The sequence below is a fragment of the Lygodium microphyllum genome, chromosome 13 (genome assembly GCF_053477565.2).
Source record: "Lygodium microphyllum isolate KBCC chromosome 13, Lygodium_microphyllum_v1.1.10, whole genome shotgun sequence".
Lineage (NCBI taxonomy): Eukaryota > Viridiplantae > Streptophyta > Polypodiopsida > Schizaeales > Lygodiaceae > Lygodium > Lygodium microphyllum.
In genome coordinates, this window is record NC_141147.1 from 81,046,913 (window position 1) to 81,074,594 (window position 27,682).

Here is a 27,682-nt window from a genome sequence, read left to right on the forward strand (position 1 = left end):
CTCCCAATGATGCAGCAGAATATGGGGAAAAAGGTGGAGGTGATACAGAACCTGCAACCTGTCATTGCCTTCTGTGATGAAGAGAATCTTTAGCTCTTTGAGCACCTTTGCTTTGGTACCATGTCAAGAAAAGTGACAGGTCAGTATGCACTTATATTGTATCAAAGAGACAATAGGATTTGCAAGGAGAAACACAGATGTGTATGTCAAACACTAAGAGAAGAAAAACTTAGAAACTTAGAAGGAGAAGAGTAAAGAAGATGATGAATGATGAATCACTGAGTCATGCCCCAAGCCGATACAATGGAACCAAAGCTCGAAGGTGATTGCACTGTCTTGGCTGATTAGGCGGTAGTATTTGAAGGAAACTTGCATTGTAGAGGGAGCAAAATGCAGCCCTCTGGGTAGTAGGGTATAGAAGGTAATGCCAAATAATGGAGGGAGTGACAGCCAGCTATAGAGGGAGTGAAATGCAGTCCTCAGGAGTTGTCGGAGATGAGGAGAGAGATCACCAGGTTGCAGACATGGATTCTGAAAGGTGAAAATCAGAAGGGTGGGCTGCTAGATGATCAAACATAGTCCCAAAAGCACCAGGAACTGCAAAACGCAAACTGTGGAGTGTAGTTGATGTTCGCTGGAGCCATTGTCAAAGCCAGGAAAAGTGGAGACTGTAAAACACAGCCAATGAGGCAGTTGCCAGGCGGAGTAGAGGCTGCCAGACTGCAAACACAGCCTTGGATGCTGACGCCAGTCGAGGGAGATGTCGCTAGGCGGAGGAAAGCTGATGCCAGGTGGTGGTAGGTTGGTGCTAGATGGTGGAAGCTGATGCCTGATGATGGAGATGGAAGCAAACCATGAATTGTAATGTCCTCCTCGCGAGGTGTGAACAACAGTGGAGTAGATGGGGAGAGGAGAGAAGAATATGGAAGAGAGTGATAGCGAGTTAGAAGGAAATGATTGATGAAGTGTATAATAAGGAGAGATAGTGCCTATTTAAAGGCATCAGTGAGTCTAGGGTGGTGCCCAGCCCTTTTTGGGGCTGTCCATATGAAACCCTAATGAAGAAATGCATTGAATAACGGGTTTCTTAACACCATCAATTGGCTATGTCCCCAAAAAGGGTGTGGAATGTGTGGCTGGCTGGAATGAAGGGTTGAGGAGGCACAAAAACAATACTCCTACTTATAGAGGATTGGGGGTGCTTCTATTGTAAAAAATAAGCCATTCGTTTTTGGTGATTTTGCATTAATTGCTTTTTAGGGCCGTTGTAAAGAGACCAAGTTAGGGGTCATTACGCCACAATTACACCTCAGTGTAAACTTTAATATTAGTGGCTTAACAACAGAGGGAGGGATGGATGGAGGGAGTAGGCTACAGAATAATTTAAAAACAATATCAGCATGATTCATATTTGATATCACCTTGGGATGTGAAAATCCTCAATTATATCTCTTCCTCCACAGCAAACAGCCCACTTTTCAGTTTGATGTGCTACTCAAAACTTTGGCAAGTTATTGCATTCCTATAAATGTGGGAGCTTGTATTTGGACCAAAACTTGGTAACTTGAAGCAATTTGGATCATGGTAACATCTCAAATTCTCCTTCTTGCTTTGTAGTGGGTAACAACTTGTCTTCTTGTCTTGACAGTTGATTAAAGGGGTTTGTGTATATGAGGAAAGAGAAGGAGTCAGAGCCCTGCTTATCCTCCTCTTCATTGATATGTGATACGGGATATATTCCATCCTTTATTCTAACATGTTTATTACTCCTTTGACCCATCATCAGCAGGGCTTGTCTCACTTGTTTTCACAATGCATTTTTCCATTTCCTTTGTCTTTTGTTGGTGGATTCATGCAAACTGTTGCTGGATACCTTCTTTGATGATGCTTTTCCTTAAACTTCTTGGGACTGTTAGACTTGCACTCAGATTTATTTGGAGGAAGAGAGAGAATTGAGGATCTGCACAAGCCGAAGTCATGGACTTGGTCTGCACACAGCTTGCAGATGTTTATGATTCGGATGAAAGCTTGTGGCCATCATCTTAGAGTTATATTTCTACTTGTGCCTATGAGCATTCCACTCAGAGTCTTGTGAGTTCTGCCTTTTTTTGGGGGGTTGGGGTGGGGGAAGAGGCAGAGGGAGGGAGGGAGAGGGTTGTTGTCTAAAGCTAATAACTGCTGAATGGTTTGAAGTGTAGCATTCTACTGACATAGTTTTGTAAGTTCTGCAATTAATTTAAATAATTAATTAAGGTTGGGTTGGGAGGGAGGCAGAGGGGGTTCCTCTTTAAAGCTAATAAATGCAAAACTGCAGTCAGGATCTGTGCAGCTCAATGGTGGGTTTGTGCGACACAGTTATTGGGGTCTTAGGAGGAGGTCAGCTGGGCCGCATGCTTTGTCAGGCTGCATCATGCATGGGTATTCAAATAGCTGTGTTGGACCCAGAGAAGGACTGCCCTGCAGGTTCAATTGCTTACAAGCAGGTGGTAGGCAGCTTTCGAGACACAAACGCAGTACGGGAATTTGCAAAAGGGTATCTCAATATATGCTTGCCAGTTATAATGGTCCTCAACTTGCATGATTCAGATTTTGTAGTCTGACATGCTTCATCATCATGTTGCAACAGGCTAGACTTGTCTCGCTAAGTTTCAAATTGATAATGTATGACAATTATTGTGCTTGAATAGGGAATTTATGTACATTCAACTTTCTTTTATTTGACATTTGACTAGGTGTGGAGCTTTGACTGTAGAGATTGAGCATGTTGATGTTGAGACACTTGAACAACTCGAGCAAGAAGGTGTAGATATTGAACCTAAGCCTACCACAATTCGAATAATACAGGTGCAATTTTAACAAAACACAAGAAGTGTTGTAGTTTTTGTTTTAAAAATGTATCTAGAAGGACGGATTATGTGTATGAGTTGAAAGGCTGTATATAAAAATTATCAAGGTATTATATGTTTTTGATATTCATGTTTGATGTATGCTCACTGGTTTGGAGGATGAGAAGTCAAGTCTGTGCTATGTGTGCTTTTTTGTAAGTCAAGGCTTCTTGAAAATGGTTAACTCTGTAGAATCATAGCCCACTTAGTCTTGTACACCATGTCACATGATATTTTCTTGGAGAAGAGGACTTCTTGACAGCTTTGAGAGTGTGTTGTACCTTGAATTGATCCTGAAACACAGCAGGCAGCCTCTGAGAATGATCAGCTTCTGTAAACACAGACTAGTGTGTCCGGACAAGCTGATCTGAGGACGGGCTGATCTGAGCAGTAGGCAGCAGGGCGGCCTGCTAACAGGTGAAAATGCTGACTGGCTGATCTGAATATGCAGGCTGCCAGCAAAAATGCACCTGGTCTGGGCAGGGTGACAGCTCCAGAAGGAGACCGAGGGGCTGGGTGGCAGCAGTAGGCTGCAAATGCAGCTGGCTGAGCACTCCAACAGGCTGGGCAGCAGCTGTGATGATGACAGAAGCTGCTGGTCACCCTGCAAAACACAAAAACACAGCTCTTGCTGATGAAGACAGCTGGTGGATAATCTAGATAAGGTGCAGACAGTATTGAGCTAAAAAATGCATTACCTGCTGTTTAGCCTCTTAAACAGCCCCAAAACATGCTTATTTAGTGAAGAACCTTAAAATAGGGTGTGATTGGAGGGTCCATCCACATCTATAAATAGACAGGCTGCCCCCATTCAGCGATTATCTCTTGTGCAGATTTTCAGCCATATCAGTCTTCCTCCATGTGGCTGTCCAGCCTTCGTGACTGCTGCCATCACTCCTCCAAGTGCTCCAACTTTTGGTGATTGCTTCTCTTGCTGCTGTCTCTTGCCTGGTGTCACTCCCATTGCTGCATTTGACACTCCACAATCATCGCCAGCCTCTAGAAGGTCTCTAGCAGATTGCGTTTGATCTCCATCAGCTAGGCGACAAGTTTTTCATTAGATGGCTGCTCCACTACTGCATTTGCATTTTCTGGTTGTCGCTCGTTATCATCACCCCCTCGACAACTTATAAGCTGGATAAATCTGTCCCGCCACTTCTTTTTGCTATCCCTAAGATGCCAGAACTTATTAACCTTCCCCGTGACCCATCTTTTTGCTATCCCTAAGATGCCAGAACTTATTAACCTTCCCCGTGACCCATCTTTTAGCTTCCACCATCTGATGATATATCTGATTCGCTGACCTTTTCTGAAAGTCATCAGGAAGCACAAACTTCCAATCACGCCATGGATGCAATGTTTGTAACGCAGGCAAAGGAGAGAACCTCTGAAGACAATCTTGTATTGACGACCAAATGTCCCTGTACCCATGAGGCACCCTAAAGTACTGATGAATACTCCTAAAAGAATAAAGGCCCCCCTGCCCCGGAATAACCCCATCACAGATTGTCTTCAACCCTAACCTAGCCATCCGATTAAACTTATCTCGCTGGAAATCTTTGTGTGGCCAATCCAACAACCTTGAGGAAGCTAGTATTTCTCCTTGCAGCGAATTTTCCTCCTTACGAATATCCATGGGCATGTGGCCTGTGTGCATGGATTGGTCTTATGGCAAATCACTTCTATGATGTCAGCAGACCTGGTCCTTCTGGACATTGCTGCTCCCTGGCTGGCAATTGTTCGCTCTACTCCAGCTGCTCTTTCTATCTGATTTATTAGAATTGGTTATGTAATAGGTTGTTCTGAGAAGCCTGCTTATATCTTGTAAATTTCTACAGTGACAGTGTGACAGAGATTGAGTATGCTGACCTGATGGTCTGATGTAATAGCATGTAAGAGATATAGGGAGAATGTTGACCTGATGGTCTCATGTAAATATTTACTACTTAATTCAATTATCTTCATGGAGAGAGAGAGAGAGAGATTTGTCTATGTAATACTTTTTATGGTTCTCTTTGGTCCATTTTTTGTTTGCAGGACAAATATCTTCAAAAGGTGCACTTTCGTGAGCATGGTGTTGCATTGCCTGACTTCAGAAAGGTTCAACTACCTTAATTGAAAATACTCTGCCCAGTCTAGAATTAAAAGAACTTTTCTGCCCTGATGTACTTGAATGGATTAGATTGACACAATGCATTCATTGTCTTCGTAAGATTTTCATTATATTTGTTGGCAGATAGATGATTTAAAGAGTGCAGAGGAAGCAGGTGACATTTTTGGCTACCCTCTGATGATTAAGAGTAGGCGACTTGCTTATGATGGACGAGGAAATGCTGTGGCTGACAGTAAAGATAACCTATCCAAAGCTATATCCTGTAAGGCATTGGACATGCTGAATGATTGATGTCTAATTTTCTAAAGCCTGTAAATGAAGTGAGTACTAGTTTCACGATTCCTTGTTTTCATGTGGTACACTTTGGATGAAAGCTCAATCAAGGATAGTTTTATGGCAACAGTGTTGGGTGGGTTTGAGCGTGGGCTTTATGCAGAACAGTGGGCTCCTTTTATCAAGGTATTCATTGGATGGACTTTATCAAGGCCTTTTATTACTTTATGGTAGTGAATGGTTTTTTGAAAGTGTTTTCAGCTTTCTGTGGCAATTCACACAAAGTCAAGAATTTATTGTGTGAAGTTTAATCATAGGTCAAGAGGAGACTAGCATAAGAGACGAAGTGTGTTGTTCAGCCAAAGAGCAGTTTTTTTGGTTCAGCCAAACCATTGATAGCATAGTGCAAGGTGTAATTTTTTGTCTCTCTCTGCCAAAAATACGGATATTAATTTGACATATTAGTTTTATCCTATCAAGGGCTTGATTAAATGGGATTTTCTTCTTTGTGGGGTTGAGAATCATGTTTAAAAGCGTTTGTCAATTTGTTGAGAAGGTATAAGGTGTAAATCCCTCATGCACAGATGCACTCTGTGCTGTATGTAGAGTGATGTGCAGTGCTGTGAGACAATTCCCACAAAATTGAGAGCTTATAGTGCAAAAGTAATGGTTTGTCAAGAGGAGTGCAGTATGCAAGACCCAGTTTGTAGTTCAGCTGAATAGTGGCTTCAAATCGTTTGTATAGTCCATTGTCTTCCTTCACCAAAAATGCAGAAGTCCATTTACAGAGTGCACACTGCACAGATGGTGGATCTCAACATCTCCTGACAAAGATACAGCAAGCAACAATCGGAAAGAAGCTCTTCAATCACAACTACTACTTATGATGGACCTCAATATCCTCTTGACAAAGAAAGAGGTGGGAACAATGGCAAAGTTCTTTAATTCAAAAAATACCATGAATGGTGTGATGACAAGTTTGTGTATGATTGGTTCAGAGTGGGAGCAGTGCGATTAGTCAAAGCAATTTGAGTGAGATACTTCATTTGCAGCTGACCCTCTAGATTGGTGTGGCTTTGTGGTGGAGTTCTAACATAGTCTAGTGCCCATAAAACTCCTCTTGGTTCTTGTTGTACACCCATGCTATGGCCCATGTGCATGCCATGTCATTTAGGAACACATGACAAACTATCCAAGTAAAGGATGGCACACCAATGACATGAGACATAAGTAGTTGTACTGGTGGCATTGAATAGAAGCATGATGAACTCAATTGAGCATGCGATGTCGCCCTATGGACATCCTTTGGAGTGATCCAAATTTAATGGTGCACTTTCTAGAATATCTGGCTTCTCATGTTCATACTAGTAGGGCAGTTGAGGGTTTTTCCTTAGGCATCTTTGCCAAGCTATGATCAGTATGCACGTACTGATTTAATCAGAAACGTGATTCTGCATTGTGCATTTTTCAGTATGTGTTGATTGTACTGTATGTGATTCGTTTTGACAGCAATTTAAAATAATAAAATTGATCTTTGGTTGGTAGACATGCATTTTCAACCTACTCGTTGATGTTAATGTATTGTTGGATCATCATATATCCTTTGCATTGCTGTTTGCTGTCATTAGTGTTGCTGTTTGCTATTTGCTGTATAATGCTAATATAATTGTGGACATTATTTCCTATTTTATGGTTTTCTTTTGTTGACACTATGGTCATTTGGACATTCTGACCTGGGCATTTCATATTTGCACCTACTTACTAGCAAGACTCATGAGTGGCTGAACCATTGAGTCATGGATGTCTTTTACATTATGGTAATTTGGTCATCACTCATGGATGATGGATCATGGACGGTGGCTCAGTGAAATAGTTGAATAGTAACTAGTTCGCTCTTATATGATGTTTTTTGACGTTTTGAAGGTTAGACTTAAAAAGTCTCAGTATGGTGCTTTCTTTTTTTCAAGACCATCTTATGTGTACAATATTGTATATGTATATAGATAAGGTTTCTAAATAAATTCTATGCTCCTTATTAATTTTACTTGCCTACCAATGCGCTGAGTGTTACTGAACCTGTACAGTTAAAGATGTGGCCTCTACAAGGGCCTTAATAAAGTGACCATTGAGAACAAATATCCTAGGATGATAAACCTCATAGACTCAAGTGCAATCATGCTTGGGGTCTCCATAAGGGCAGGGCTTGGTTGAAATCTGTCGTGATGATGGGCTGGCTCAATAAAAGTCCATTTAAATACAAAGCTTTTGTCTAGAGAATGCTGGTTGGAGGTCTTCCCCTTGCCTCTGCATTCTCAAAACATTGTATTTCAAACAATTGTTGCTTCTTTTGTATGACAAGCTCAAAAGCCTTTTTAATCTGTTTCTTTCTTGTCCTATGGTGAGAAAACTTTGGTCTCTTTTGTTTGCTGTTTGGTCTCAAGTGGTTGGGCTCACCATACTCCCTTAGGACTGGGTCTTTGGAAACCCCAAATTGCCAAACTGTGTGCAGCCCCATATGAAGGTTGTTTTCACTCTCTATGCTATTGGGGCTGTTGGCACATATGAACTATCTGGAACGTCTTCATTTTTTATTCTACTTCTGGAATACATAGGCATGCTACCTTTCTGAGAGGTCTTCTTCATTGGCAGCTTGATATTATTCAGCTAGCAGATGTTCTTCCTAGACCTGATTTACTTCCTTGGCACACAGTAGTTTCTTCGGTCTCCTTGTCAGTCATATGGACTGTTTGTAATTGCTATTTTACTTCCTTGGCACACAGTAGTTTCTTCGGTCTCCTTGTCAGTCATATGGACTGTTTGTAATTGTTATTTTACTTTTCACAGAATTAAAAAAACCTCAAGCTGACTATGATGTGCAAAAAGCATCACAAAACTGCTGTTAGGTTTGGTTCCCATTGAATTCAGGACTGAAAATGTCTTGAAAAGTGCTTTTGGAATGCCAGATGGACACTGAATTTTTGTAATATTCTAGTGATGTTTTGCTTTTGGAATGCAGCAGGGACACTGACTTTTGCAATATTCTAATGATGGTCAGTGACCGAATTTGTCCTTGTGTAAGTGGATGGTTGTGTCGCTTGATGACATACTGCTCAAGGTGATAGAAGTCGGAGTCATCCAAGTGTGAACTTTTTCGTGTATGGTTGTGGTATCTTGGCCATATCCTTGAAGTTGAGGGCATTTAGAATGACCCCAAATATTCTTCATTACATGGCAAATGCCATAAAGGCATTTATCCTCCTAGTTGGCTTGTGGTATTGAACACTAGCCCTTATAGTGGGGAGCTTGGGTCGATACGTTGCTGGTCCCAAGTTGGTGACGAGACCTTCATATTCCTTCTAGCATGGATGCACGGAGCTAGTGGCTTCTCTCTCGAGGTTGAGTTTTGGGTTCTCCAGTTCACTCTATCTACTGTTCTTTACTGCAGATCAAGTACGGACATATCCTTATGGTTCTCCGCACCACACAAAGTCCGACATTCCTTCTATGCATTGCATGATTTCATTATCTATGTACTAGGGCGCTCGGGCAAGTGAAAAATTTCCCCACGAGGAACACTGTCCGAGTGGCACTTGCTTCATGAGCATTCTTCAGTATGTAGCATTGCATCTCCACCTCACTTTTCTCTTGTTTCCCTTATTGGGCCTGAGAGGGCGTGTCGAGAAACCGTTTACCCGCAGTTTGTGTTTTTTGCGTTTAGGGTTTGCAGCCCCAAAAAGAGGCGCCATCCTAGATTGAATGTGCCTATTTATAGGCCACTCTCTCATTCATTCACCACGGCTGATTCTTTCAGTCCGTCACCTCTTCTCTTCAGTCTCTCCACTACCCTCACACCCCTTCAGGAGGACATTGCAGTTCGTGGTTCATGGCTGTCTTCATCATCTTCCTTGTGCTACGGCACCCTTGTTCCCTTGTATCACATTCACTCCATGATTCAGAACTTCATCATTTCATTCATTAGAGTTTTTTCTCTCTTCTCTTCTCTTCTCCATGTTTGCTGAGTTCACTTCATGTTCCTCTGCTCCAACCCTACTGTCTCGCTGGTACGTCATCTTTTGATAGAAAGTGTGTCATGTGGTATAGGCCATTAGGCTGTGCCTCACCATGAGCAATCACTAAACTAGTCAGAGAGTCAAGTATCTCGACTGTAGTTGCTGTAAAGAAAACCGCTTTGCCCCAACCGGCAAAGCTGCTGAATAGATAATAAGTCCACCCCAAGCTGAGCGACATGATATACATTGTCCAGCGTAGCCAGATCTGGATCCTTATCAGTGGCAAAACTGACGTAACTTTGTGCTTGAATATTGACCGAGGAGTTGTTTCCTATGCGGACCGGCTCGGTTGCAGGGGCTCGGGTACGGAAGATGTCCTCTATAGGAGTCATGTGATGTGTAGCTCCACTGTCCACAATCCAAACAGGAGTTGAAGTGCTTGGCTGTGTCGAATGGGGCTCCGCGGTAACCTCGTCGAGAGGCAACTCACAGATATGGACGAGACTCGTATCTGATGTCTCTATGGAGACGATGTGGGTCTCTGCAGACCAGTCAAACAAGCCCTCTGGAGTTGAGAACGTTGTCAACTGAGATGGCTGTGTGGTGACAGTGTGAGTCTGACCTTTAAATTGCCCCTTGCCTTCACCTTGCCTCCCCTGTAGGGGGTTGTCTGATTGAGGGGCGGGGGTTTGAGACTTAGGTTTTCGTGCTGTGCCTCTTGCCTTTGATCGGCACTCGTAATCAAAATGGCTAGCCTTTTGACAATGTTGACAATACCTATTCTTTTTAGGTACATTTTGCCATCCAGTTTTGAGAGATTGGGATGTTCCTTGTGATTCCCCAGATCGATTTTGCTTTTGATTTTGAGTGGAGGTGTGGTTTTGTTTTTCCTTCCCTTGTTGCCCTTTCTGAGAATGAGTAATAAGAGCCCCCTTTGAAGAGAAATTCATATGAAGCTGATCGAACAACGGTGCATAACACAACTGACACTCAAATTCATAGAATGTAAGCATGGTAGGTTTTGAAATTATGCCTTCCACAAAATTGAAGTATTTCCTAGGGAGTTTGTTTAGGAACAATGTGACCTGATCGTCAGAGGAGTTAGGAGTCCCCGTAGTGGAGAATTCAGTGAGGAGACGTCGAAACTCAGCCAACTTGACTTTCAAGTCATTCCGGTCAGTGATTTTGAAAAGTGGAAGCTCATAGTCAAGATTAATACGATGGGTCTTATCTCGAGCCGCATAGCGGTCAATCAAATGCGCCCATCGCTCTGACGCTAAGTCAAAATGTTGAAGCTAAGAATGAAACTTAGGCATTAAGCCCTGTATCAGCTCGACAATAGCGGAGGCATTCCTAGCCTTCCATGAGCGGACAACCTCCTATGGAACAAGTATGGGATCGGGTTGAGGTTCCAACCCCTGCACAAGATTCCATAGGTTCTGGGAGTCAATGACATGTCTCATCAAGTTCGACCAAGTAGTAAAATTTGACTTGTTAAAATGAGTCTTGTCATTAAATGCATGCTTGGCAGAAGACCGAGCTAGAACCATGAGGTGTCGAGTAGGTAGGGTAAGATGGATGTGGGGGATAAGATTGCGAAGGGTAAGATGGTGGAGGTGGATGTGTCTGATAAGGAGGAAGAGGGGGAAAAGATGGGTAGACAGAAGTAGGTTGTGAGTGTCCAATGAGTGTTGAATGAGGCGGAGGCACTGGAACATGAATGCTTCCATAAGGTGCCGGTGTATGTGAAGGCACTGGGACACGGAAGCCTTGTCCAAAGGCACAACAGGATGACCAGAAGGTCTCCTAGGAAAAGCCATGGAGGCAAACTATGGAGTTAATTGATCCACACTAGGGAGAGAATGGGGGGGATACCCAGGCTGCAATGATCCCGAAAGTGTGTGTGAAGTAGGTGGAACACCACCCAGCAGAGGTAAGGATGAGGTCCTAAAGGATGTGCCTATATTTCCATAACCCCCCGGTGTGATGTGCGGTGCGACATAAGGTGTCTAAAATGGAAAAGTGAATGGTGTAAATGAAAGTGGAGAAGCAATGGATGAATGTGGTGGGATGGGTGGATTTTGAAAATGTGGTATATGAGGTGTAGATGCATTTTGTTCATTTTTATCATTTAATGATTGGAAATGAAAATGTGAAGATGATGATGCACCATGCAATGAAGAAAAAGGAACACCAAATTCATTCTGATTTTGTGAAGTAGACGTAAAAGAAGGAAGGGTAGAAGAAAAGGTACCTGGCTTTTTCTTATAATCCTCTCAAGGTGTGTTAACATTCAAGAATTGGTCCTTAAGAGGATCTTTTCCGTAGTCAAGAGACTGTGTACCTTCTTCCACATGATCTCTACCAGAATATTGCAAAACAGAAGAAGCAAAAGAAGAAGGCACAAAAGATGAATCTAACGTACCTTGCATCGGAGTGGATGGAAGTGGATGAAATAAATGAACATACTCCGAGTCTTGTTTTTCAACAGGGGGGCCTATCCCTGATGGAGGTCTCGACGCCCTGCAACATCATTAGACTTATGCACAAAATCTAAAGAGTAAAATTTATGCATACCTTCATTTAGGAGATTTTCTTGAAGGGCAATTCTTCGATCGAGCTCCTCAATCTTCTTTTGTCTATAAGCTATGATCAGTTTATATTCTTCAGAGGTCAGCTTGTCTAGCTGTTCTTCCACGTAATCAAAAGTGTCATCCACCATGTCGGAACTTTGTGGAGCAAGCTGATCAGCCCACTCTCGATCGGTTCTCGGCATAGTTGGTTTTGGAGACTGAATCTGTGTTGTTGTGTTCGAAGTCATTTGAACCTACTGTTGTTCTTGCTTCTTGTGAAGAGCTTCTAGATCAAAGGCCTAGGTTTCTCAGAGAGTACCAAGCTCTAATACCATGTTAAGAAATACCCTAATACAGAAACATAAACAGAAACCGTACGACAAAGCACAGACTAATAAAAGAACACAATTAGGGTTAGGGTAACTTAGAGACAATGAACAGAGTGAATAAATAAAGTGATATAACTATTGAATAATATGATGCTCATGTAGCAAACAGACTATACAGTGAATGAATATTGAACCTCGAACTCCTGTATCTCAAGGATCAGGCTCAAGGGTAATGAGCTGGAGAGTGTGTCGTACTCTGAACGGATCTCGAATCGCAGTAAGACAGTCTCCGGATGTCGAACACCAGCAAACGCAGTAGTGAGAAGTTGGATCTGATGCAGATAGCATTGAGGAGAGAGAAAGACTAAAAACGCAGGTAGGACAGCCTATAGGAGAGAGAAAGACTAAAAACGTAGGCAGCAGGTGAGAGAAAGACTAAAAACGCAAGCAGGACAGCCTGCAGGAGAGAAAGATTGAAAACATAGGTAGCAGGACTGTGATGACGTGGCAGGCTGTACGGCAACAGGTCTGAACAAGAACAACATTCACCTGACTGAAATCAGCTCCAAATTGCGTGAAGAGGGCTGGAAATTAGTTGCCAACTGATGGAGACAGCAATGGACAGCTTCGGTTGAGATGTCCTCCACGAACGGGGTGTGGGCAGCAAGCTGAAACACTTGAAATCTGCAAAAACGAGATTGAGGGAAGAGTGGAGGGTTGGCTGCCAATTTATAGAAAATTAGGATTCTAGATCCTCTCCCACTTAACTCTCCCGATCCGCTCCCCATTTTAGGGTTTTGGCTAAAATAAGCTTAAAATAAGCATGTTTTGAGGCTGTTTGAGTGACTAAGTGTAGGACTGTGATGATGTGGCAGGTTGTACGGCAGGATTGTGGTGACGTGGCAGCAGGACTATGATGACGTGGCAGGCTGTACGGTAGCAGGTTTGAACAGGAACAACATTCACCTGACTGAAATCAGCTCCAAATTGCGTGAAGAGGGCTGAAAATTAGGTGCCAATTGATGGAGACAGCAATGGACAGCTTCGGCTGAGATGTCCTCCGAACGGGGTGTGGCCAGCAAGCTGAAACACCTGAAATCTGCAAAAATGAGATTGAGGGAAGAGTGGAGAGCTGGCTGCCAATCTATAGAAAATTAGGGTTTTAGATCCTCTCCCACTTAACTCTCTCGATCCGCTCTCCATTTTAGGGTTTTGGCTAAAATAAGCCTAAAATAGGCATGTTTTGGGGCTATTTGAGTGACCAAGTGCAGGATTGTGATGACGTGGCAGGCTATACGGCAGGACTGTGGTGACGTGGCAGCAGGACTATGATGACGTGGCAAGCTATACGGCTGCAGGTCTGAACAGGAACAACATTCACCTGACTGAAATCAGCTCCAAACTGCGTGAAGAGGGCTGGAAATTAGGTGCCAATTGATGGAGACAGCAATGGACAGCTTCGGCTGAGATGTCCTCCGAACGGGGTGTGGGCAGCAAGCTGAAACACCTGAAATCTGCAAAAACGAGATTGAGGGAAGAGTGGAGGGCTGGCTGCCAATTTATAGAAAATTAGGGTTCTAGATCCTCTCCCACTTAACTCTCTCGATCCGCTTCCCATTTTAGGGTTTTGGCTAAAATAAGCCTAAAATAAGCATGTTTTGGGGCTGTTTGAGTGACTAAGTGCATTTCTTAGCACAACACTGGCATGTTTTACTTTCCCTTCCACTGTTGCCCCTTCTAAGAAGTGGTAGTGAGAGCCCTCTTTGAAGATGAAGGACTATGAAAGTGATGGAACAACTAAGCATAATGTAGTAATTGATACTCAAATTTATAGGTGGGCATGGTAGGCTCTGAGATTAGATGCTACACAAAATGGAAGTATTTCCACGGTAGCTTGTTAAGAAACAACATGACGTGGTCATTAGAAAACTTGGGAGCCCCCGTGGTAGAGAACTTAGCAAGAAGGTGTTGATTCTCAGCCAACCTGACCTTATGGTCTTTCTGGTCAGTGGTTTTGAAATTTTGGAGTTCATGGCTAAGTGTGATACGATGGGTCCTATCCTAAGCCACATAGCAGTTGGTCAAGGTGCCCATCGCTCACATGCTAGTTCAAAGTGCTACAATTGAGAGTGAAACTTATGGAGAAGACCTTGCATCACCTCGACTATGGTTCTGTAGGTTTCGAGAATCGAGTACAAATCTCATAAGATTCGACCAATTGGTGTATTTAGACCCAGTAAAACGAGTCTTGTTAGAGAAAGCGTGCTTGGCCAGAGAGGAAGATGAACCATGAGGTGTCGAAAAGGAAGAAGGGTAGGAGGAAGGGGGATAAGTAGGAAGAGGTGGTAGGTAGGCACCTGTGGAGTTAGTAGTGGATGCCGTTCTTGCTTAGTTCTTGGCATAGGCTCTTTTGGGGACTAAGCCGGTGTAGACATGTTCAAAGTCATCTAATCTACAGTGTTTTTGGGCTCTTGAGAAGAGATTTCAGATCAAGGTCTAGGTTTCTTCAAAGAGAACCTAGCTCTCATACCATGTGGAGGATTACCCTAACACAAAAACTCAAACACAATTGTATGACAATTGCACAATTTGATTAAAGAACACAGTTAGGGTTAGGACAAGAACACACGGTAACTCATAGACAATGAACACAAAAAATAAGAAATTGAGTGAAACTAAATAGAATACAATGCTCATGCAGCAAACACACTATACAATGAAGAATATTGGCCCTTGGAACTCTTGTCTCGGCCGGGGTAGAGAGTATGAGCTGGGGAGTATGTTCTACTTTGACGGATCTCAAAACGCAGCAAGGTAGCCGCTGTAGGTATCTGCAGCAACAAACACAGCTCTAGTGTGGTTGGATTAGTGACAAACAAGCAGAGGAGAGAAAATCTGCAAATGCAGCAGTGGATGATGACGTGGCAGCTTGGCAGAGGGTCCCAACAGCAAAACACAGATTTGTGATGAAGACTAGAGCAAGGCGATAGCTGGTATGTGCAGGGTGGCAGCCCAAGACAGCAAACACAACCTTCCTGATGGTCGCCAGCTCTGATGGAGTCACCTTTGAGGCGGCTTTCACGTGCGAAAAATGGCCGGCAGCAGCAAACACAAACTTCTTAGAGAGCTTGACAGCAGGTGATAGTAGTTTATGGCAGTAGATTGTGAAGGAGGGTTGTCAGAGAGGCTCTAGATGGTAGGAGATGATGACGGGCAGCTTTAGTTGAGATATCCTCCACAAAAAAGGTGTGGACAGCGAAGCTTCAACATCTGCAAATTGCAAAACGAGATTGACTGAATGGGAGGGTAGTCTGTCTATTTATAGAAGGTTTAGGGCCTCCCAAATTAGAGTTTGCATGTGAGACATTGAAACTCTCTAGAACCACATCTGTTTTAAAGAAGAGTTTTATATTCATTAATTAACTTAAGTTTTGGGGCTGTTTAATGAAGGCTTATATATTCTTAGTTCAACATACAGGAGTCTCACTCACTCTCTCACTCTCTCACTCAAGCAATGGCTATGGCCTTAACCTTGTCAGTGGTGTACATTTCACGGGCTTAGGGTTATTATTAGGCTTGTTATCAGGCATCTTTATGAGATGGTTGGGTGGCCCATTTAGGGCTAGTGCATTTGTCTTGGGTCTTGTCTTGGACCGTGTATATACTCCACTTCTCTACTCTTGTTTTTATTTGGTTATATCCATATGGAGTGAGGGAGGCTAGAGGTACTACTGGTCTCCACAATTGCCATCACATGTGTGGCTTGTATTATGTATAGTACATCTCATGTCTTGTGTTATGAATTCTATACACTAGTTCATTCATTGTTTGAATTCTTGTGTTCTCTCTTGTACTATTCATTCTTCTTACTGTTCAATATTTGTGATTCTTTTGCTTCTATTACTTGTTCTTCACTTTTTTTTTGTTTTTTTGGTAATGAGTAATTGTATTAATTGCATGAGAAATACAAGAGCCATAGGAGAAAAGAACAAGAAATTGCCATATGCCAAACAACTAGATCCTCCCTAGAGAGAAGGGTAGCATGCTTGTTAAGGTCTCTCTTTCTTATTTGTAATGAATATTAATATTATATCATATCAAATCATAAGAGTACAAAAGTTAGATCACAGGAAAGATGTAAAAGTCATGCCAGAGAAAAAGAAGAGATCGCCATGTGCCAAGGAGCTAAATCTTCCCTAGTGAGAAGATCAGCTTGTTGAACAAGATCTAACTACCAATGTGGAAGAGCCTTGATCCTTAGAATAAGTCGCTATATGCTTGTGGCAAAGTTGAAGACGAAAGCATTCTAGGTAAACCAATTATGCCAACAACCCCAAACTCTGAAAAAATGGAACAAAATCTTCATGTATGGCTATGTTGGGTTGGGGTATTTTGCCCTAACAAAAACCTAGTCAAAGGAGCGTAGTGACATGACAACCAGAGCGTTTGGATTATCTTGCCTAAAGGGCAAGAAATAAATATATGATAGGCAAATTCCATATTTGTTGTGCAAAAAATGTAGATGCCATTCGATATTCAGTGCTTTGAAAGAGGTGAGGCAAAGGGCAGTCCACCAATGAGCACTCTGCAAAGAAAAACATTGCATTTGAATTGTCTTTTGTTTAGCCAACCTTCCATCATAGTCATTTTCCACCAAGCCTTCGATTTATGCACTCCCCAAACCGAATTGGCTTTGGTAACCAGCCAATGATAATCTTTAATCATGAGATGATATACCTAGTTAGTTGAGGCCTTTTGAAGATTAAGACAACTGGCAAGATCCTAGCGTTGCCAAGGACGATTAGAGTCAAGTGCAAGAAAGGGCTGCATAGGGTGCACCACCCTCTCAATCTAACCCCATAAGTCACGATATCTGTGAAGAATCCAAAAAAGTCTCTTGGCTGTATGGAAGGACATTAGAATTATGCGGCTCAGCAGAGTGGTATTAACGATAGAAGACGAACAAAGACGTGCCATATGATTAAATTCTGGCTGGTCCTCTTGTTTCCCATACCAAGAAATCATCCGTGATATAGCTGATAGTTCCATTTGAAAGGAATTAGCTGCCAAGCAAACCTTTGCTAGATGCTAGTGTACCTTCTAAAGAATGAGCTTCCAATTAGACGGTATACCAAGTATTAGTACCTTCTGAAGAACAGCCATATGGTATATCAAGTGTGACATACGTGGGCCAAAGGCCATGCTATGCATAAGTTTTGCAACAAAAGATTGATTCAAATAATGAAAGGCCTTTTCCAAATCCAATTGCACAAATACCACTTCTTGATTGGAATGCTTAGTATAGTCAATTCCCATTTGCATATCCAACTCATTATGCAAGATGTTTTTGCCCTTGATGAATCTATACTAATTGGGGTGCACAGTGTTAGGGAGATGCATATGGAGGCGGTTAGCCAATACTTTTGAGAAAACTTTAGACATTGACCCCATCTAAGAGACGGGTCTCCAATGTTTCAACATTGATGGAGAAAGCACGCTTGGGATCAATTTAATAACTCCATCCTTCCATGATGCTGGCATAATTCTAATTTCCCAAACTTGTCAACACATGGTGGTCAAGGGTTTCACTAGATGAGTGGCATAGGTGTCAAAGTATTCATTAGTGAGGCCATCCCAACTAGGACTTTTATCAGGGATAAGGTCTCTGTGTGCGCATTTGTGGGCATCTCAAGCTATGGTGCAAGCAAAAAGGAGGAGAACAAGACAAAGAAGCAATAGTTCATAAGTTTGCACACACAAGAATGAGCTCTTTATTCAATGTTACACACAATGTGTGCATATGGTCTCTTTTTGGGCAAGAATGCTCAGCCCTTATGTTCCTCTCTTGTTCAGTTACAATCCTTGGTCTTTAGACTAGGCCTTCACGGCTTACCCACCAAATATTGAAATACATTCACATGATCCTTCTCTTTGCCTCGTGGGATATTTTTATGCACACTAACGTGCTGGAGGTTTTACTTTTACCCACATGTTTAGATGATTTGCATAGGAGTAACGCCGATGTTCAAATTTGCAATAAACATTCTTAGTGAGCTGCAGATATTTTGCAAACTGATTCAAATATGCTATGAGTTGGCCACAATAGTAAAAGCTGAATGAATATATAATTTAAGGAGACGTTGGGCCACATACTATTTTAGCAGTTACTATTTATGGCAGCTCATGAAAATGATGCTTTTAGTAACTCCTAGTGACCTTAGCAGCTTTCTTTATACTTTTGGACTTTAGCAGTTGCTATTTTTGGTAATTACTATACTCACTAGTTCTTGAAATTGGTTGACAGTTTTCAAGTGCATTGCAATTGAGGTCCATGGGGGAGAATGCAGTGTACTTGTGATATGGTGCCAACTTTTCTATGAGCAGCAGGAGGCAAATAGTTCAAGGATTCAAAATAAGTCAAAATCTTGGCAAAGTGATTCCTAGAACTTGGTATATAGTTCACCGAAATTTTGGCCATGAAATTTTTCTTTACATGGCTGTTTTAATGGTCAAAATGTGGGTTTTCATGATTTGGCTGACTTTGAGATGTCATAGCTGAAAACATAAAGGGACTCATGGAGGCTCATCAACAATGTAGGCTGTAAGTTAGAGAAGCAAAGAAAACTACACTTTATTGAATAAGCTGGAGTCTTTATATAGGCACAAGAGTACATTGGATACATTCCATTGGGCCAAGTTTGACTTGCCACCTCAGATCCTTATCCTTCCAACTCATCATTCTCATCTCTCCACACTCTAAAGGCTAGTTCATATTGCATTTATATACAAAGAAGGCACCATTCTTTTATATGCTTAAACAAAGATTTCAACATCCCCCATGGTGTCTTATTCGGCTACTTCAAGGTGGTTAGATAGTTACATGATTGATTGTGCGCCCCCCCCCCCCCCAAAAAAAAAAAAAGGTGTATTCTATGGCTACTACTAGTAGGTGGCCAGGCTCTTTGTCTTAAGTCTTTAGTCTTTAGAAAAGGTATTCTTCTGCCTTTTTGTCTTGGTTGTTTTTTTCGATGAAATTTGATTGTTCCTCGAACTTGCATGCTTCTTCATAATGTTCAATTGTCTTATAGTGATTGCATTTGGGTAGGTGCTTCAATCTACATTTGGTGATGATGTGTCCTTCTCTTCCGCAGTGGTAGTATTCTTTAGGTTCTTTCTTTGTAAAGAACATGCTAACCTTGTTTGTTGATGATTCACCTTGATCTTTGAGCTCCTTTTTTTTAAAAGGATTGAAAATATGTAGCCTTCAAGGTTAAGTGTTTCATGTGTAAGGAAAGAATCTGTTAAGAGGCTTACTCTCTAGGTAGACTGACAAGTAACACTGCTATTGTGTTCTTTTCAGAAATTTTGACATGAATGCCTTTAAGTTGATTAATTAGACTTCTCAATTTTGATACATGCTCAGTGAGTGAGCCCTTATATTCATGATGCAGACTATAGATATCCATCTTTAGATACATCTCCTGATTTTTTTTGTTTATCACTAAAAATTTTATTGGTTAGAGAAGCAAAGAAAACCACACGCGTTATTGCATAAGCTTGCCTCTTTATATAGGCACGAGTGATTGAATACATTGCATTGGGCCAAGTTTGACTTGCCACCTCAAATCCTAGTCCTTCCAACTCATCATCCTCATCTCTCCACACTCTAAAGGCCAGTTCATATTACATTTGCATACAAAGAAGGCACCACTCTTTCATATGGTCAAACAAATCTCTCAACAATAGGCTGATATGATCTAGGGATCAAACTGTATTTTAGAGTCACCCTTTTTCCATTTAATTCTTTGTTTGGTTTGTGTGGATGAATCCTCAAAGATACACTTGAAATTTTTTTGTATATCTCACAATTGCATTGTTAGCCACTAAACCACATTGTCATTGTATTCCCCTGGGAGAACTTGTCCATCCTAATTTATATGGTGATGTATTAGGATTAGGCAGTATGATATATCTATGTTTAGACAGTGTTTTTGTGGAATCTCATGCTCTTACTGACCAGAATACTTGGTCCTCGTCTTTGGTGGGGTCACTGAGAGGGAGAGTCCTACTACAATCAAGGCTACTGTTCATTCGGCTTTTGAGCCATCCTATCTGCACACAAGAGTGAAACTAGCAGGTCTCTTGCTTGCTCTCCAAGCTACCCTTTAGAGGGAAGTTTTTCTTGGAAAAACTTCTCCATGGTAAACCCATCCTGAACATTATCCCCTTGCACTTAGATTAGGCAGCCTTGGATAACTATGCTCATATGGTGTGTTCATGTAAGTCTGGACTCTTACCCACTTGAAAAAGGGTTCCATGGGATGGCACATATTTTTATCTTCTATTCCTGGATGCATGTCCAGTAATTTGCAAGGTTCTCATTTAGTTTTATATGTAGAAAAAGTTAATCTGGCACATCTGTAGTCATTCTGCTAGTATGCCATTGGTCTTAAGCAGGATATGCTTGCTTCTATGGTAAGCTTAAATATTTGAGTTTTCACAGATTTCTCCTTGGCATGATGGTGTTTGAGTTACAATTGTGGCATGCAGGAATTGTCTATCATGGTTGCAAGAGGAAGAGACGGGAGCTTGCAGTGTTTTCCCACTGTTGAAACCACTCACAAGTGAGCTAATGAAGTTACTCTACAGCAGAGGTGCACTGTAAATTAATTTGATCTGATTCTTTTTCTGCTATAGGGACAACATTTGTCACACTGTGGAGGCTCCTGCTCAGATTTCTAAAGACACAGCATGTGCTGCCATGGGCATTGCTGAGAGAGCTGTGGGCTCACTTCAAGGTGCTGGTGTCTTTGGTGTAGAACTTTTTCTGCTTTCTAATGGCCAGGTATTACAGTTATTCTGTTGTAGAAATATCCTAATCTTTGCTTAAATTGCTTTGATAATGATTGCGCTGTCAGACAGCCTTCCCTTTGTTTCATGTATCTTGATTTTGCCTGTGTGTATTATTGATGCTGCTCCCGCTTCTCTCTGTGTGTGTGCTCAGGCATGCATGTGCTTAATACATTTACCGTCTTCTGTTGACTTTTATCTGTCACAAAATTCCAGAGTCTGCTTATTTTTCTACTCATCAATTCTTTGGTTATGTTTTATGATGTTTCCATAATTGCTGTATATGTGTGTGGTTCTTTTCGTGGTTTCTTTGAATATGTTTTTTAGTCATGGTTGACTATCATGTTTGCAAGATTGCATGTATGTGCTAGTGGTATTTTATTGGCAGATTTCACATTTTAAAATAATTAACTCTTTCAAGTACGAATATGTCCTTGCAGGTTTTGTTAAATGAAGTGGCTCCACGGCCTCACAACAGTGGGCATTACACAATTGAGGCATGCTATACTTCTCAGTTTGAACAACATTTGCGAGCTGTTTTGGGACTGCCATTAGGTGACTCCACCATGAAAGTGCCAGCGGCATTTATGTACAATCTGTTGGGAGAAGATGAGGTTATAATCCTTGGTTTCCATTTATTACGGATTCAAGTGTTCTAAAATTTATAATGGCTACTCTACTCAGCAAAAGTTTCTCCTGTGGCTTCACAAAGGTTGCTTGAGCTATGTTTAGTTTTTTATATTTAATTAAATAAGAAAGCGTCTTCAGTTTATGACAAAGGGTTAAAACTTAAGACTACATCGTGAGTTTTGAAAGAATTGCTAACTGTTATTATAGATGTCAAATACTGCAAGATGCATCTATCAAGCTCTTCTTGCATCACATTGATGCTCATAGCAAGGCATTCTGTTGTACATTTTTGTATATAGTGTTGATTTATGCTTTGCTCTTCATGATTCGGGTCATTTAATCTAAATGTACAGGGAGAAGCAGGATTTGCTCTTGCCAAGTCAAAAATGAGAAGAGCTGTTGCTGTTCCAGGTGCAAGTGTTCATTGGTATGGTAAAACAGGTTGTATTGCTGATGAGCTTTCTCTCTGTTTCACTTATAATATTTTTGGATCACTCTAATTGAGCACTAGTCTTATACCATCAAGAGACAGTTTAGTATCCTTTTTAGGGGTTTCTAAAATTATTTATGTTTTAGGATTACAACATTTGTGTTTCCGGCATGATGCATATGTGGTATGCTTTGATAGCCTTTTGGCTTGACTTGTGACTTGTTAGGATTTTTTATGGTTGGCCAGAAGGCCTAATGTATATACTTCTACTTATTTAATTCAAGCTTCTTCACGAAAAAAAAAAGAGAGAGACTGACTTTCGAAAAGTTTTCAGAAATCAGAAAGCAAAGGAAAATGGGCCATATAACTGTAGTAGGTCCATCAGTTTCACTGGTCAGGCGGCGAATTATGAAGATCTTGGCAGATGACTCTCCAATCACATCTTCTCAAGTATCTGAAGCTGCCTCTGGCAAGCTAGGTTTGTGCTCTCTTCGTTCCTTGACTTGGTACATCTTCTCAAGTAGCTGAAGCTGCCTCTGGCAAGCTAGGTTTGTGTTCTCTTTGTTCCTTGACTTGGTTGCTTTACAGCAATGTATTGGAAGCAGATAATTCTGTTAATTGAATTACAAAATACACTTCACAAAGGTAGACTCTGTGTTGGAAGAAGATTTATTTGTTAGTTTTTCAAGAACGATTTGCAAGGTCTTCTGTTCACTATGGCTAAAACAACCATATTATGTAAGCTATATTGAGGTATCTTGGTTTGAGTGTGCGCACTTTTGGTGCACTTTGGGGTATAATGGATCATATCTGATTTTTCCAGTTGAGAAGTTGCTTAGATGAGTAGATGCAAACGAGATGGTATCTTGATTTCAGGATATTTGTGGCTCAGGTGCAGTTGTGGGTATAATTATGGGATCAGATTCTGATTTGCCAGTCATGAAAGATGCTGCAGAAGTCCTGGAGGAATTCGAGTTGCCATACGAAGTGAGTCTCTGTGTCTGATATGTGATGTACTGTGTCAAGACTGAAGATACTGGCCAAGAGTAGCTGAACCATTTGTTGCATGATGCAAATACAGTTGACTATTGTCTCGGCTCATAGAACCCCAGAGAGAATGTTCACCTATGCTCAAACAGCACATGAGAGGGGAGTTCAGATTATAATTGCTGGTGCAGGAGGTGCTGCCCATCTACCTGGTAATAAATTTTGGGGTTACTGTCATCATGTCTCAAAGAGTACCCCTGTGTAGTATCCTTGACTGATGCAAATAAAGAATGGAGTACACAAGTCAGTTTCAAGGGTATACTCATATTAAAGGAACATGTTGGTTGTTTTGTGTTAGCTATCTCTGTTTTATAGCACAACTGCAAGGTTACTATCTCTGCAGGCATGGTAGCAGCAATGACCCCTCTTCCAGTAATTGGTGTCCCTGTAAGAGGTTCATCACTGGATGGATTAGACTCACTACTCTCTATTGTCCAGGTGAGCAGTAGTAAGCATAATGTCTCTTCATATGCATGTTAAGTGTAAATCGTTTAGTGATAGTTATTTAATTGTGATGCTATAAAAACCCCTCATTGAAATGTAATCAGATGCCCAAAGGAGTGCCTGTTGCAACAGTGGCTATCAACAACGCCATGAATGCAGGGCTACTGGCGGTGAGGATCCTGGGTGCAAATGACAGCAGTCTTAAAGACAAGTATGACTGTAAAACTCTTCAAGGCTCAAACACCTAACAATATCTATTCTGCTATGAGTTGTTGAAAAGTCTTTCAAGGTGCTGATAAAGGATGTTTAATTTCAGGCTTTTAGAATACCAGCTCAAGATGAAGGAGACTGTATTAGGGAAGGCTGAAAAGCTGGAGCAAGGTGGTTGGCGCACTTATTTATGACATATTAAGTCAAAGACGAAGGTATTTGAATGTGAATGATATGCACAGATGTTACAAAAGCTTGGCCTTGCTATATTATCGGACATCATTTTACTTGGAGGTTTCCTGGTGGTGCAAAACCACTTGCTTGGTGGATGTTTCCTGGTCGTGTAAAAACACAGACTGTGACCCATGTCATACTGGGGAAAAGTAAGGATCCTGATAAAAATCATGATACACAATGCCCTTGCATCTTCTTGGTTGCCGCAATCTACCATTGCCTTGTGATCCTCAAATACTACATAGCAGTCACAAGGTCAACCTCTAAACTTTGTACCAAGATAACTTACTATGGAAAATGTTGGTCCTGATTTGGACAACAAAGGGTAAGGGAGTAGAAAGCTCCTAGTGGAAGACTAGGCTAGTGGAAAAGCTCGTTGCTCCTTGAGTAAGATGTGCTCCTGCAAGAAAATTAACTACGGTAGACAACATCTGAGGCTTTGGGGTAAAGCCTATCCTCAATCCAATTTTTGAACATTTGTACAACTATAGCTTGCTTTCTTCAATTATGATCATAAATTTGGGGAAGTAAAGATATGTTAGTTGGATTTGTTGTATTGGCCTATTTAGTCAGGGTTTGAAAATAGTTTTTATTGAAGAGGCAATTTCCATTTCAATGTAAAATTGTAAAGGTTTTTTGAAAACTTGGAACTGTTGTCAACCCTTTTTTCCCCGAATTTGCACATAATGGAATTTTGTCAAATAGGACAGATGGATTTATACTTGAGGGGGGTTACACATTGTTAACCCCAGTGCAAAGAAAGCAGAAAGAAAATTAATAAGACGCAAGGGAAAATGGAAAAAGGTGGTCCGGTTGAAAAAATAGGATGAAAAAGACAGTGCAAGGACAATCTTAAATATTCAAGGCAAGTGCAAAAGAAGGAAGACATATTTTAAATATAAAAGTGTACTCTAAATCTTTGTAAAAGAGCACCAGGCTTCCTCCTGTGTAATTGTAAATGTAGACGGACATGGATGAAGGCACAATACAAATAAAAAGAGAAGAAGAAAAGAGAACCTAAGCTAAAATGGTTTGGCATGTAAAAAAGAAATGGGTGCTCAAAGGGGATTAGGATTTTGTATAAAAGGTAAAAAGTGAATGAAGAAGCTCATTCTTGTGTGGCCAAAACTAGCTTTTCTCTTCTTCTTTGCTTGAGCTTGTGCTTGAGAGGGAGTGTGAGGGAGGGAGTGTGAGAGTGAGGGACTATGGTGAAGTTCTTTGTTTTCTTTTCTCTTTTATTTTATTTTATTCTTTTCTCATGTCTCGCGCAGTAATGGAGCATAGAGCTTGGAGCTTGAGGAGCTTAAGCTTGCATCTTGGACCTTGGAGCTACCAAAGTGTTTGAGAAAGGATGCAACTCGATCGAGCATGGAGATGAGCTCAATATACTCGTAGATATGAGCGCGTATGACTATGTGAGAGATAGTCATTGTACTTGGTTTGAAACGCTCGAAACAATAAGTGGTCCTTGGATCTTGGCAGTGGAGCAAGAAGCTCCCATATTTTGGTTTCATTATCGGGACCAACAGATTTAGAAGTAGAGCTTGTCTCGAAACGATGCTTGAGATAGGTAAGAAGCAAGGAAGTTGAAGAGGTATTTGATCTTTTTTACAAATAAGGTTTTTTTTTTTTTTGGGTTTAAGTAAGTAGATTGGATTAGTGTAAGCAGTTGCTTGTGATTTGAATACACTTAGATAAGGAAAAACCATGAAAAATATAGAAACAAATAGTAGGGTTACTGTTGTAAATATGATAGAACATGAGAAAAAGGAGTTGGAAGACTGAAGAACAAGGGGTTTAAGAGGCATGGAGAGTGAAGGGAAGCTCATTTTTGTATTCAGAGTTGAGAGAGAGAGAGAGAGACTTGGATAGGTTTGTTGCAAGGTATCAGTGAGGAAAGGAGAGCTTCAATTCGTGCGATGACCAAGCGCATTCGGAGGCTACATGTGAGTTGTTTTGATTGCTAACCCCTTGTTTGATTCTAGAGCTTGCTATAGACAAGGAGAAAGTATGGAGTGTGATACCACTTGCACGAAAGAGCTCACACTAGTTGAAATTGATTAAAGAGGGATCTATTGATTGTGATTGAATTCACATATTGTTACATAAACACTTGGAATGCACCAAAAATGTTGAAAGCTTGATTTTTCACAGCGCACAAAGGAGGACCCCACTAGCAATTGAGTGCACATAACATTAAGAATTGTTTTAAGTAACAAGGAATTCACACAAGATAAGATAAGTTGAACGAATCCACCAATAGGAGAAGATCCTTGGACATCAAATAATGGGTAAGGATCTCAATCACCGAACACTGAGAGACTTGAATCATCAAGTCACTTAGGGAGCAACACCGACAGAAACGATTAGGGACGCATCTCTAATCGACTTAATCAATCTTATCATCGATACCCTAGTTGCTCAAGAAGTCGGCAATATGTTAGGAACCAACACCAACATGAAAAAGATGAGCTTGACTTGGACTAGTCGATATATCTAACAATTGATGACTCGGTATGGCCTGCAAACTAAAATGGAGTATCACAATATACAAGTTAAGGACATCATAGCCGATCTAGAGGAGGAGAGAAGGTAAGGAAAGTGTTGCAAAGCATGGCGGTCTACAACCAAGAGCAACGAGCTCAAAAGATGAGGTTAGATATAGAAATATGCGAGGTCCAATGTGTCTTAGCTCTCGCCAATAGAACCAGGATAGAAACAAAAACATTGAGAGGAAGAGAGCACTAGAAGCTAACCTTACGCTAAGCGAGCTTCTTACAAGGCGTCTCCTAGACAACATAGTTGCGGAGCAGCTCTAGCGACTAAATTGTTAGCAATACTAGGAATCACCTTGAATTTTAGGAGTGAGACCAAGATACTTGTGGTTGCTAAGAAAAAAAAGTATCAGTCTGACAATGACCCGTATAGCTTTCTGGACTAGTTTGAGCAAGTATGCGAGGCTAACAGTCTCACGGACCTTACTCAACGCGCACAAGCTTTCAAACTTTGCCTAGGAGACAAAGGACGGACGTGGTACACTAGTCTAGACAATGCCTAATGCAATGACTTCAATAACCTCAAGAGTCTCTTTATCAAGAGATTCTCTGAGGTGGAATACTTTGACAACCTCATCGTTAGATTGATGAATGTTAGTCAAAAGGATAAGAAGGATATTCGAAACTACATCACCCACATGCGAAGTCTCTTTAAGAGAATCCTAGTCACAGAGCGACCTAGTAAACGAGCGGTCTCCATTGTACTTATAAGCAGGATATGAAGTGAAGAGCTTTACAAGGCCTTGGTGAGCAACTCGACCTTGCAAAGGGATATGCTAGCTAGGGTCTTTGAAGAAGGTATACGAGTGGATGGCTTACTCAAGTAGAGGAGCTTAATACCCACAACCCGAGACATCACTGTCTCTAGAAACTTAGAAAGAGCTATGAGCGTTAGTGAAAGATTCAACCAGAGCACCTAAGACAAGGGAAAGAGTGTCGACCAAAGCCAAGAGTTGGCGAATTGAAGATAGAGTTGGTTAGGCTTCAAGAGATGATGAGAAGGCTCGCACAACCTCATGTGCAATGCATGCATTGAGGAGGAAACCGCGTTCCGGTCAAGTGCATGGATCCTAGATCCAGACCTTGTGCTAATTGTGGT

General features: G+C 41.4%; 1 protein-coding gene across 6 annotated transcripts in view; it reads left to right on the forward strand.

Annotated features, from left to right (window-relative positions):
• Positions 1-25,624, forward strand: part of LOC148026830 (phosphoribosylaminoimidazole carboxylase, putative / AIR carboxylase) — a 51,504-nt gene extending 25,880 nt beyond the window's left edge. Inside the window, exons 2-17 of one of the 6 annotated variants that reach the window (XM_087691359.1) lie at positions 2,315-2,533; positions 2,733-2,844; positions 4,923-4,985; positions 5,122-5,260; positions 5,402-5,457; positions 20,734-20,807; positions 20,881-21,028; positions 21,474-21,647; positions 22,017-22,104; positions 22,428-22,571; positions 22,986-23,080; positions 23,175-23,292; positions 23,484-23,578; positions 23,689-23,795; positions 23,901-24,009; positions 25,300-25,624. In XM_087691359.1, coding sequence (XP_087547485.1) covers positions 2,315-2,533; positions 2,733-2,844; positions 4,923-4,985; positions 5,122-5,260; positions 5,402-5,457; positions 20,734-20,807; positions 20,881-21,028; positions 21,474-21,647; positions 22,017-22,104; positions 22,428-22,571; positions 22,986-23,080; positions 23,175-23,292; positions 23,484-23,578; positions 23,689-23,795; positions 23,901-23,988 — 1,720 coding nt within the window. In that variant the 3' untranslated portion in view covers positions 23,989-24,009; positions 25,300-25,624. Of the gene's footprint in view, positions 1-2,314; positions 2,534-2,732; positions 2,845-4,922; positions 4,986-5,121; positions 5,261-5,401; positions 5,458-20,733; positions 20,808-20,880; positions 21,029-21,473; positions 21,648-22,016; positions 22,105-22,427; positions 22,572-22,969; positions 23,081-23,174; positions 23,293-23,483; positions 23,579-23,688; positions 23,796-23,900; positions 24,642-25,299 lie in introns of those variants that run through there. The other 5 variants (XM_087691358.1, XM_087691361.1, XM_087691360.1 and 2 more) reach the window with 5 other exon arrangements.
• The last annotated feature ends 2,058 nt before the right edge of the window (positions 25,625-27,682 follow it).